We start from the raw sequence: 13,138 nt of genomic DNA on the forward strand, positions 1-13,138 counted from the left end.
TGTCCAGCAAGAAATCTCCATCATGAAACTTCACAAACCACTTTTGACACATTTGATCAGTCACAACACCTTCTTCATACACTACACAATTTTTTTTTGCGTTTTCAGTTATGTTTTTACCTTCTTGAAATAATAAAGCATAATATGCGGAAAATGTTGCATTTTTTCTTCCATCTTCAATATTCAAATGGATACACAAAAATTCACCAGTTTTGGTAAGTCTTTTTTTTAATGCGGGCTGATATGACACCTGTCACATACAATCTAAGAAAACTGTTTCGAATGCAGTTAAAGACAACTAAGTGCTACTAGAGCCATCTTACGGAAATACCGATCGAACCTTTCGGCCAACCGAATAGAATGCCCTTCAATTTGAGTGTGTTTGAAGTTTCCTTTTTTCCCCCACATTCAGATCATGCATTTTTGTCAGGAATACCATGCAAACAATGTTGTAACCTTTGTGCATTGTATCATATTAGGAGCCATGTAATGTCAATTTGTCCCAATATTTCTGAGGTTAAATTTGATTACTTGGTTAAGGTGGAGGCTGCCAAGTTCTTCCACTGTAAAGTTACCATGTTTTGCTTTTTAATGAATAAATGATTTGTGGGGAGATATTTTGAAACTATGTAGATATCTTTTTCCTCATCCAACTTTCACCCACTAGTTTTATCATCCATTGATGATTTTCTAACTTTGTCATTCCTTATATTTATTTGGCTTTGTATTGTAAGAGCTTTCTTTTGTTTGTATCAGTATGAACTCTTGGATTATTTTATTAAATGCATTATATTCTGTTACTCATTATTTATTTTCATGCCCAATTTTTCCATATTTGGGTATAGGGAACCCCTTCAGGGTGGGTCAAGTGTGCTTTTGATATGTTCCCATCGTTCTGTGAGCAGTTCTTTACTTTGGTGGGTAGCAAGATGATCCAGGCTCATCTTATATTTTCTTTGCCCCAGTGCTGGAATCAGCCATTTCTCCAAGGAACCTTTATCCCTTTTAGTTTAGAAACCAAGATATGAGATAAGGTATATGTGTTTTTTAAAGAGACTCCAAGGTGATTTTGCTGGTCTTTCTGGAACCCATTGTAATAGAGCCTTCTTGTATACAGGAGTTCCATTCAGATATTTGCTAAATGGACAGGACTAAGGAGTAGTTGAAATAGTCCAGGGAGTTGAAGGAATATAAGTAGAGTCACTGTATATGAAAAAGCCCAACTCATTCAGAGGAGCTAGAGTTCAGTGTGGCTTCAAGAAGAGAAGAGCTAGAGAATGAGGCAGGGACCAGTTCATTGAGGACTTTATTTGCCATCCAAAGGAACTTAACCTTATAGAAGATGAGGGGCCATCATAGAGGGTTTAAACTAGGTAGGTAAGTGATTGATCTTGGTAGATTTGCATTTTAAAGTCACTGTACTGTCACCAGCGGCAATGCATAGGATGGATTAGATAAATGTTTAACATTATTTTCCAGCAGGGTTGGCATTTGCCTTTATAAACTTTTCTCCTAGATGCCAGTATTGCAGCTGCTGGATACTAACATCTCAAAGGAATTGTTGGCAGTAGTTTAGTGAAAAGGGAACAAGAGAGAGAGACCATACAATACGTTAAAACTTGAATCATTGATTTATCTGTTTCTGGAATGGTAGCAACTCTTCCTTTTATTAGTAGTTTTACAGTCAGGACTGGAAGCCATTGAAAAATAACACAAACAAAAGTATAAAATAAATGCTGTCTTTTTAAATGAAAAAGTCTTGATGAATATCAATACTGCTACATTTTATTTTTCTTTATGTTTGGTAGTAACATCAATAATAGGATTGATATAGACATTCAGTAATGTAGACATTTTACCTGGTTTGTGTGGTAACCAAAGTATGAAATGTAACAAACACATTTTCTGCAATAATAGCAAATTGCACCTTCAGCTTAAAGTTTTGCTGTTATCATAATAAGTTTTATTTCTGTGCTATTTACAGCCTGTATCCCAAGCAGTTGGAGCTGAACAAACAGCAACTCTTCTAAAACCGGATTTAGTTCGAAGGTGAGTATCTTCAAATTAATACCATGAAAGCGATGAGGGTATGTTGAAGTACTGCATTCATTAGGTGCTTAGTGTGTCCTGACTGAAGAAGTTTCAGTGTTCTAGTATTTGTGTGTATGTTCAATAAAAATAGTAGATATTATTTTTACTTTTTATGTTAATAAATATCATATGGACTATGAAATTATTGACCATTTTCTTGTTCACATTATTATAATATTCTGGGGTGGTTTTCTTTTTGGCTGCACCACCGTGGCTTGTGGGATCTTAGTTCCCTGACCAGGGATTGAACCCATGCCCTTGGCAGTGAGAGTACAGAGTCCTAACCACTGGGCTGCCAGGGAATTCCCATCATATTCTGTTCTTAGGAAAATGTTATAAGAATTTAAAAAGGAAATAAGAAATAATGTAATTTAAAGTTCCAGCTAATCTAAAGAAATAAATTACAACCAGATATATGATTATATTGTCATTTGGTAGTTGTAAACTAATATTTTTCTCTATCTTGTTCAGATTGGGTTAATTTCTCTTGTTCTGTCTTCAGGTTCACTGATTCTTTCCTTTGTCCTATTCATTCTGCTATTGTGCCCACTCAGTGCATTTTTTATTTCTATGATTGTACTCTTTCTATAATTTCCATTTGTTTCTTTCTTAATATCTTCTATTATTATGAGATTTTCTGGCTTTTCATTTGCTTCAAAAGTATTTGTAATTGCTCATTGAAACAATTTGATAATGGCTGCTTTAAAATCCTTGTCAGGTAATTCCAATATCTGATTCATCCTGGTGTTGGCATCTGTTGATTGTCTTTTCACATTCAAGTTGTGATTTTCCTGGTTTTTTGTATGACAGAGAATTTTCATTTGTCTCCTGGACATTTTGGACATTATGTTAGGATACTCTGGATCCTATTTAAATACTCTATTTTAGCAGTCAGTCATTGTGTTTAGGTGCAAAGGTCCTGGTCTACTTCTGTGGACTATGGTTCTAATGACAATTTAGTTTTCAGAGTCTTTGTATTATTATTCGGATCTGCTTGGTTCACCTGACACCATTGGGACCCACTGCTGGACCAAGGGGTTGGAGAGCACTTCTCTAGGCCCGCTGCCCTAAGCCAGCTCTCCAGACCACATGCTACTGGTAGGGTTCCCACCAGCATCACCAAGGGAGGAAAGGGCCCACCTGAATCACCTTCTGTTGCTAGGTTGGGGTTCAGGAGACCACTGGGCTTGGGCTACCTTTGCCTTTTGGCCCAGGAGTCAGGAGACGCCAAGCTGCTATATTTTTCCTCAAGTCCTGGGAGTCCCTAGCTAGTCTGCCTTCATCTTTTCACTCTTCAGTGCCCTCCTGTGATATTCTACTGTATTATTTCCAGATTTTTTAGTTATACTTAGTGGGGAGGAATGGGGAGAGTTGAGTTTCTGCCATCTTATCCCAAACCCTAAACTAGTGTTTTAAGATAACTTTGCAAAGTGAATGATACAGCTGCATTGACTAGAATTATGTCCCTTTTCTCCTCTGAAGGTGTTATTTATTACTGCTATTTCTCTGTCTATTAAAAAACTAAGAGCAGTATTAATGTATTTTCTTCCTCCACTTATATTTATGAAAATTCTTTTTCACAGGGACATAGAAAAAGTTTTAGGAGTTCGTTTTATTTTTTCTTGTATATCTTTATATAGATACTTCCTGAGTAGTTTTTAGGAGAAAGGACTTAACCTAAAAATTAATTTAAAAAATATCTACTGCTTATAGATCTCATTTAAGTTTCAAATGTATTTATTGGAATTTTTGTTATTTATTGAAATATCTTCAAATTTATTAAAGAAAAAGCTGAAAAATACCTTTGACACAGATCAGCTGAAAGTTAGTCTGCCCTGTCATAATCATATTGACTTGAAACTGAAAATATAACTAGTTAGAATTAATCATGTTGAATCATTTTCACATCATTCATTTTCAGTTTTTTTTAACCAAAATTATGGTGTATTTTTTCTTCTTCCCTCCCTCCCTCCTCCCTCCCTCCCTCCCTCCTTCCCTCTTCCTTCCTTCCTTCCTTCCTTCCTTCCTTCCTTCCTTCCTTCCTTCCTTCCTTCCTTTCATTCTATTGAGGTAAAACTCATGTATACCCTTATATTAGTTTTGGATATACAGTAGAGTGATTCACCATTTGTATATATTATGAAATGATCACCACAATAAGTCTAGTTTAAACATCCATCACCATACATAGTTACAAAATTTTTTTTCTTGTGATGAGAACTTTAAAATCTACTCTCAGCAACTTTGAAATATGCAATACAGCATTATTAACTATAGTTGCCATGCTGTACATTACATGACTTATTTTATAACTGGTAGTTTGTACCTTTCGACTCCCTTCACCCATTTCGCCCCCTCTCCACCCCCTCCCCCCACCACTGCCTCTGGCAACCACTGATCTGTTCTCTGTATCTATGAGCTTGGGAGATTTTTCGTTTTTTTAGATTGCACATATAAGTGAGATCATATGGTATTTGTCTTTCTCTTTCTGACTTACTTTACTTAGCATAATGCCCTCAAGTTCCATCTATGTTGTTACAAATGGCAAGATTTCATTCTTTTTTATGGCAGAATAATATTCCATTGTATATACACACTACATTTTCTTTATCTCATTTTCATTTCTTTTTCTGTTTCTTGCACTATTCCTGTCTTCCACACCTCATGTATCCCCTGTTGAGTTTGTTACATAAACAGCTATATTTTGAGTGAGAATTGGTTTTTAGAAGTTTTATTTGAACATATTAATAAGAAAAAACCCCAAAACAAACAAAATAAAATTGATCAGGGGCTTCCCTGGTGGCGCAGTGGTTGAGAGTCCGCCTGCCGATGCGGGGGACGTGGGTTCGTGCCCTGGTCTGGAAAGAATCCCACATGCTGCGGAGTGGCTGGGCCCGTGGGCCATGGCAGCTGAGCCTGCGCATCCGGAGCCTGTGCTCCGCAATGGGAGAGGCGACAACAGTGAGAGGTCCACGTACCGCAAAAACAAAAAAACCAAAAACAAACAAACAAAATTAAAAAAAAAAATTGATCAGGAACATCCCCTGATAAAAGGTTCCACAGAGGTCCATCACTAGCAGTGTTTTTCTTTCACTCTCACTACTGTGAGATGTTGGCCTGATACGTACAATATAATCTCAGTGTTTCATAACTTTTAAAAACAGCTTTATTGAGATATAATTCACATACCATTAGATTTTCACCCATTTAAAGTGTACAATTCAATGGCATTTAGTATATTTGCAGAGTTGTGCAGTCATAACTTTTTGAGAGATATTGTACTACTTATATATTTTATTTAAACATTATTTATGATTTTATAATTGAGGGTTTTTCTTAGAATTTTACCATCAAGATGGAATGATTCTATCCACAAAGGAATTTCAGATGTTAACTCTGATTTGGGTTAAATATTGGACTTTGAGAATCATTTCTTCTCTGAGAAATTGAATTGGAGTTGCTTTTTTTTTTGAGTAATAGTTTGAATAATGATGTGGCAGCTGTGAAGGAAAACACCAATACCCCTGATAACCCAAGTGGAAATGGCAAACAAGATCGGATCAAACAAAGAAGAGCTTCCTGTCCTCGATCAGAGAAGGGGACTAAATTTCAGCTTACTGTCCTTCAGGTCAGTGTATAAATATGATTTGGTTAAGAGTGCATGTTGAGGTCTGGGGGGGTCAGGGAGGGGCAATGTTGCTGTGGAGGTGAGTATAGGGTATTATGAAACTCTGCAGCAAACACTCTTGAACACAAATCTTTGTATATATACCTGATTATTTCCTTATGATAGATTCCTAGAAGTAGAATTAGTGGGTCAAAGGGTATGAAGATTTTTTTAAAGTTTCTAAATACGTATTTCTAGGTTGCTGTCCATAAAGTCTGGACCAGTTTACATTTCCATTAGCAGTGCATTTTCTTTAGCTTAAAGGGTCAATTTGTGGGAGAATTTTGGAAATGAATGACCAGATTTAGATCTTTGCATTGCAAGTAGCTATAGTGACCGTTGTAACTTTTTTTTTTGCCTTTTCATAAAAGTTGTGTTCCTTTTCTTTCCCACAGGTTCACATTTCTAACTTATTTTTTGCTGAATAATTTGAGCCTTAGATTTGTCATACAATAGTTGTTTAGGCAGTATTTCATCAAGGGAAAAACAGAATCTTTTTAGATTCTGAACAGTTTAAACCATTTTTTTCATATATCGTATGCGAGCTCATCCAAATGTTTCCTGCACCATTTACAAAGAGAAGACAATGACTGACTCTTAAACTAGTGACATGTTTGTGCCCAGGTGTCAATCTCTGGAGACAACATGGTGGAGTGTCAACTGGAGACACACAATAACAAGATGGTCACCTTCAAGTTTGATGTTGATGGTGATGCACCAGAGGATATTGCAGACTATATGGTAAGTACAGTAAAACCAAATTATTTTCTCTTAAGCATTCTGTCTCTTTTTCCTCTCTAACTCTCCCCCCATTTATTCAGAGCCATCTTTTTTTAGGGTACTGCTAGTTTTTAAAATTTGTACAGAACTAAATTGGTTATGATCAAGAGTAAGTCACTATACCTCCTCTGGTTTCTGTATATTTATGTGTAAAATATGAGGGAGTTTCATTAAGAGAGGATCTAGGTCAGTGCTTCTTATGCCTAGCTGCATGTCAAAATCACTGGAAGAGTTTTTTAACAATTCTGTTGGGAATACCCTGGTGGTCCAGTGGTTAGGACTCGGTGCTTTCACTGCCGTTGTCTGGGTTCAATCCCTGGTCGGGGAAATAAGATCCTGCAAGCCACGTGGCGCAGCCAAAAAACAAAAAGCCCCAAACAAAAACTAAAACAAAAACAATTCCGTTGCCTGGGTCCCTAATTAAATCAGAATTTTTGGAGATGAGGCCTAAGCATTAATAGTTTGTAAAGTTCCCCAGGTAATTCTAATGTATTAGCTACTGATATAACATCCTACATATAGGTGTTCAAGTAATGTTCATCATTTCATTTAGTTTTTGTATTTTCTTTGAATTGTTAGGCTTAAGTTAGTATTCCCCTCCTCTTTTTTTTAATGGGAATGATCTAGGGTGGCACGAAGAGTACATAATGCTTTTGTTTCTGCCAGTTTTCTTCGTATATACATTCCTGGCCAAGCAGAATTTAACATTTTAAAAGTTAATAATTTTGTCAGTCTGCCTCTTATTCAATGTAGTATTTTCTGAACTGTCTCTAGGCCAATTCTTTATCATCTTTAGAGATGCTTCATTTTGTGTTTTTTTTTAATTTAAAAGCTTTTGCGTTTGGACATCCTAGTTTTAAACGTAAACATTACCTCAGTTATGTTCTTCAAATGGCAATCAATTTATAGAATGCCAGATTTTTTAAAAATGCTGGCTTCTGGTAGGTAGTGCCAATCTGAAAATATCAGTGGTCTCAAAATAGAATAATTTAATGTATTATGTGGCATTTTATTGCTGGTCTTTGTTAATTCTGTTGTGGCATTTAGATCTAAATACCTAATTTATTTTTCTTTATGGTAGTCACCATATTATAATTTTGAAGAAACTAAATTCATTCTTGTGAATAGACTTACTTTTACTTTTGGATAGGTTGAAGATAACTTTGTCCTGGAAAGTGAAAAAGAAAAATTTGTAGAAGAATTGAGGGCTATCGTAGGTCAAGCCCAGGAGATCCTTCATGTCCACTCTGCTGCAGAAAGAGCCATTGGAGTTGACTCTATTACTATGGAATCCAGCAGTAGCCAAGTAAGAGAAATTGCTTAGCAAATAGGTCTTCTCGGATATGTATCAGGAACTTCTTTATTTATCTATTCATTTTTAATTCAGACAGGATCATCTGAACAAGTACAGATAAATTCTGCATCCACTCAAACCAGCAGTAAGTATACTTAATAAAATTTACTATTTGGCTTTTGAAGCAAGACATTTGGAAACTTTTAATGTACACACCTTGGGAAAGATGTTAGCCAATAAAGGAATTTGATAAATTGTTAATGTAGGTTTTCCCACACTTTGAAAGGACTTTATAGCCCAGAAATAAGAAGTAAAAAAAGTGAGAAGTAAAACCATTCTCCAAATTTCCTCCAAGTATTGGTTCTTTACCTGATTAATTTATTTCTGAGTTGTTGCATGGTATGTTACCAGAAAAGCAGTCACAGTACTGCTGACCTTTAATGGCTTTACTGTTTGAACTTAACTGGTAAGTTTTTCTTTTCCTCTATATGAGATGGACAACAACTTTCTTAACTAAAATCATTATGTTCTAAGTTTGCCTCATGTTTTAATAGCATTAGTATCTTGATTTCATTCTACCAATGATATGCTTCTACCTGCTCTGATCACTAAGTTTTTGTAAATCAGATACCAGATAAACTGCCAGGGACTAAAAATGGTGTCTTCTATTTTCTTTTCTCATAAATTTATCTCTCCATTCTTCTCAGCTCTGGTCATGGGTATATTTAGAGTGTCTGGGAGGGGGAGGAGAGCCACAGACAAATGAGGACATCTGAAGGAATTATAACAGCATGAAGAAGCAACAGGTGGTGTGGGAGTCATGGAACCAGATACCATTACCCTCAAATGTAGTTTGTGTTAGGATGCCAGGGTTCTCCTCTGTCTTCTTTTTCTCATTAGCAGGAGTCTGAGTAGATTTCTTTTTATTTATTTATTTATGGCTGTGTTGGGTCTTCGTTGTTGCGTGCAGGCTTTCTCTAGTTGCAGCAAGTGGGGTCTGCTCTTCGTTGTGGTGTGCGGGCTTCTCACTGTGGTGGCTTCTCTTCTTGTGGAGCACGGGCTCGAGGAGTGCAGGCTTCAGTAGTTGTGGTACACAGGCTCTAGTTGTGGCGCACTGGCTCAGTAGCTCCACGGCATGTGGGATATTCCCAGACCAGGGCTCGAACCCATGTCCCCTGCATTGGCAGGCGGATTCTTAACCACTGCACCACCAGGGAAGTCCCTGAGTATATTTCTGACTGGCAAAGTAGGGTAAAGTTTAAAAGAGAATAACTTATTTGAATAAGTTAACAAAGTAGGAGTACAGATGTAGGGGCTTATTTTACTTTATTTTTTAAGTTGTCATACAGTAAAATAGACGTTTTTTTCTTTTGGTGTAGGGTTCTGTAAATTTTAGTCCTCTTATAGATTTGTGTAAGCACCACCATAATCAGGATACAGAACAGAAGATGTAGGTTTTAGTGGAAAAAGTGCTTTTCGTTTTTTTTCCAAAACTGCCCTGCTTTTAATTGCTATTGATACAATGTTTGTTTCCGTAGAATCCAAAATCCTTCTCTAAAGATATCTTGTGCATAGTTGTTAGAGTATTTTTCAGTCAGGGTTGGGAGGTCTGGTCTTATAAGTTACACATATCCTAGTGCATTGTAAATGGAGATAAAAGACAAAACGGTGTTTTAACCTGGTTTCCTTAGTCAATAGGTAAACATATTGACAATTGATTAGCATATTAATTTTTGCCAGTTCTTTCTACAGATGAATCTGCTCCTCAGTCATCCCCAGTTGGTCGATGGCGATTTTGTATCAATCAGACAATAAGAAACCGTGATGCTCAATCTCCTTCTTCTCTTCAGCAGTCCATGTCTACAGTTCCTGGGCTAAATCTGCTTTCTAGTAAGTGTGTGTTCTTTGCCACCTTTATCCAGACCTGGAAGATGGGGATGCAAAATATATACTGTATCTTTAACTTGTTTTCATGGGTATTTTATGCTTATGAGAATTTTCATAAGCATTTTTGAAGATATTAATGTTAGGAGGGAACTTAAGCCATTTAAATTTTAATATTTATGGAAAAAAAAGGAAAAGGTTTTTCTCCTTATTAGGTTGAATTCTGTGTATTTTGAGTTTTATTTATAAGAATACTTTCACACAGGTTCTAGTTTGCCCCTTGCTCCTCCTGTTCCTTTTGAGTTTGGGTACTAGTCCATGCTTTGTACTTACCATACATGCTTAGCCATTCTTTGTTATTGTTCCAGGTCCAAGAAACATAAGTAATAAGGAAATATCACAGGACACGCTGCTCACTCTAGAAAATAATCCATGCCAGCGTGCACTTTACACCTCCACATCAGAACACAAGGATGTAGTTGATGGTAAGATTTCTGAATATGCCAGTGTAGAAACTAAGCAGCCAGCTATACTTTATCAAGTGGAAGATGACAAGCAGATAATGGCACCAGTTGCTAGTAGTTCCAGTCTTGAATGTGAGGGACTCACCAGCCAAGCAGGCATATTCCTACCTGTGTATCCAGGTCACCAAGCTGCCAGTCAGGCAGCTCCTGGTGAGTCAACTCAGATTGCTCCTAACTCTCTTACAACTCCGGCATTTATGTCTGATCAAAAGCCTCAGTCCTTACCGGTGCAGCAGCCAACTATGGATGCAGAGTTTATTTCCCAAGAAGGAGAAACCGCAGTGATCGTGGAAGCAAGTTCTCCTAAGATGGTCATTCCCACTCAGACCCCTGGCCTTGAACCAACTAGCCTGCTGTCCTCTACGGTCCTGGAATCAGACGGGGAAGGACCTCCAAAAATGGAGTTTGCAGACAACCGAATTAAAACTCTGGATGAAAAATTAAGAAATTTGCTCTATCAGGAGCATAGCATATCTAGCATCTATCCTGAGAGTCAGAAGGATACCCAAAGCATAGATTCTCCGTTTTCTTCCTCTGCTGAAGACACAGTCTCATGTCCAGTGCCAGAAGTCATAGGCATCAGTCACTGTGGAATTCAAGATAGTCCTGCACAGTCCCCTAATTTTCAGCAGACAGGCTCTAAGATTCTGTCCAATGTGACTGTGAGTCAGCCTGCAAACATATCAGTGTTCAAAAGGGACCTGAATGTGATAACTTCTATACCCAGCGAATTATGTTTACATGTAAGTATCATTCTTTCTAACCAATTCCTTATCCTATGCTTTTAAAGAAATGCCTTCTTTTCTAAAGTTCTGTCCTTTGAAATGAAATTATCTATGTCACAAGATTCTGAGGTCACAGGTATTTAAGAAGGCCATAGCTTAGGCTGCAGGGGCCCAGAACTTAATAGAGATGGTAGAACTTTCTTGGTGAGAGAGCCCTCTGGTGAATTAGCTAGGAACTTGTGAGCAATGTTTATTTTTGTATTAATGACAGAACAGGACTGATTTATAGATTGTTTTAGTGGGTAGGAAGAACTTGCTTTTAGATTTCCACTTAAAAATTCCTGTTATCAGTTTCATTTTTAAAAATATTATGGTTTTAATTTAATCTTGTTTATGGGTTTTTATTTATTTGAAAAAAATATTTTAAAAGGAAAAAAACCCCATAATCTCATGACTTGTTTTTTTTAACTTATGTAATGTAGGAATTTAATTTCTCTTTTCTGTTCCTTCAACTCATAGGGATAACCACTATCTGGTGCTTATCCACTATATGGTACTAATCCTTCTTGACTTAAGCTTATACAGATCTACTTACAAACCTACAACTTCTTATTCACAAAAATAGTATTGTGCTATAAACATATTGGTCTACAACTTAATTTTTTAATTTTACAGTATATCATAGACATATTTTAAAATATTTATCACTGTATCTCTTTATTATTGTTATTATTATATAAATAATATATGCATGTATATAAAGTAAAATCCACCCCACTTCTAAACCTATTGACACAGCTGTTGATAAATCTTCCCAGACATGGTTTTCACTAATATACAAATATTTATATAGCACTTCTTTATATGTATTATATCTGTTTACAGAGACACAGATACATACTATATATTTATATACACATACTTCCTTACATACATGTGCGTTCTAAATTTTTTTCCCACTTATGGACATCTATCCATGTCAGTATACATAGTTCCACCTCACCTAACTTTTCAAAAAATATATTTATTTATTTATTTGGCTGCATTGGGTCTTAGTTGCGGTGCGCAGGCTTCTCTCTAGTTGTGGCTCTTGGGCTCTATAGCGCACAGGCTTGGTAGTTGCGGCGCACGGGCTTAGTTGCCCCGTGGCGTGTGGGATCTTAGTTCCCCAACCAGGGATTGAACCTGCATCCCCTACGTTGGAAGGCGGATTCTTAACCACTGGACCACCAGGGAAGTCTCCTCACCTAACTTTTTTAAACAACAGCATAATATTCCATTGAGCAAATATAATTTAAGTACTTATTTTTTGGTAAACTAGTAATTTAAAATTATGCAATTAATGCATAAATGCAAAAGAAATTCAGAAGGATAGAAAATTAAAAGGAATTGTTGTGTTAACACTCCCACTCCCCAAACACTATTAAGTTCCTGGTTTTAATTCTTGTGGTCATTGCTATTAATAACTTATAAATAATATACTTATCGATTTTTTGATTTAGTAATTTTATACAATAAAATTTGACTCACTTCTATGAAGGGTAGAGAAATTATATTTTCCCTTTCCTCTACTTTTCTTCCCCATACACCTCCCAATTTTTATTACTTAAATTACTTTTTAACATTGGCAAAGTTTATAACATCTACATTTTTTTCTTTATCGGTTTTGCTTTGTCTGTAGGTTGATTGGAAGAACGAAAATCAGTAAACAGCATTTATATTATGATTATTTGTGTTATCTGGTAATCACGTAACATGATTAGAACCATAAAAAAATGAAATGTAGGGCTTCCCTGGTGGCACAGTGGTTGAGAGTCCGCCTGCCGATGCAGGGGACACGGGTTCATGCCCCGGTCTGGGAGGATCCCACATGCCGCGGAGCGGCTGGGCCCGTGAGCCACGGCCGCTGAGCCTGTGCTTCCGGAGCCTGTGCTCCGCAACAGGAGAGGCCACGACAGTGAGAGGCCCGTGTACTGCAAAAAAAAAAAAAAAAAAAAAGAAAGAAAGAAATGTAATTCTCTGTCATTTAAACTTTGTTGCTCAGGAGACTCTTCCAAGTGTCAAGGTTAAATGGATTCTTTTGTTTGTTTCAAGTGTCCATTGCTACATCTAGATCAAACTTATTACCTGCCACTGTTTCTGGTGTCCTAGAATTCCTTTTTATTTCCCCCCT

The 13,138-nt window shown here is 36.7% G+C and overlaps 1 protein-coding gene across 1 annotated transcript in view; it reads left to right on the forward strand.

Moving 5' to 3' along the window:
- The window catches only part of WNK3 (WNK lysine deficient protein kinase 3), a 185,167-nt gene that overhangs the window by 120,350 nt on the left and 51,679 nt on the right, over window positions 1-13,138 (forward strand). The window contains exons 11-17 of the mRNA XM_060291809.1: window positions 1,985-2,049; window positions 5,572-5,719; window positions 6,383-6,499; window positions 7,689-7,844; window positions 7,926-7,977; window positions 9,585-9,722; window positions 10,085-10,983. Of these exons, the coding sequence (XP_060147792.1) occupies window positions 1,985-2,049; window positions 5,572-5,719; window positions 6,383-6,499; window positions 7,689-7,844; window positions 7,926-7,977; window positions 9,585-9,722; window positions 10,085-10,983 (1,575 nt within the window). The remainder of the gene's footprint in view (window positions 1-1,984; window positions 2,050-5,571; window positions 5,720-6,382; window positions 6,500-7,688; window positions 7,845-7,925; window positions 7,978-9,584; window positions 9,723-10,084; window positions 10,984-13,138) is intronic.

This window comes from Globicephala melas, chromosome X, assembly GCF_963455315.2.
Source record: "Globicephala melas chromosome X, mGloMel1.2, whole genome shotgun sequence".
NCBI classification, from domain to species: Eukaryota; Metazoa; Chordata; class Mammalia; order Artiodactyla; family Delphinidae; genus Globicephala; species Globicephala melas.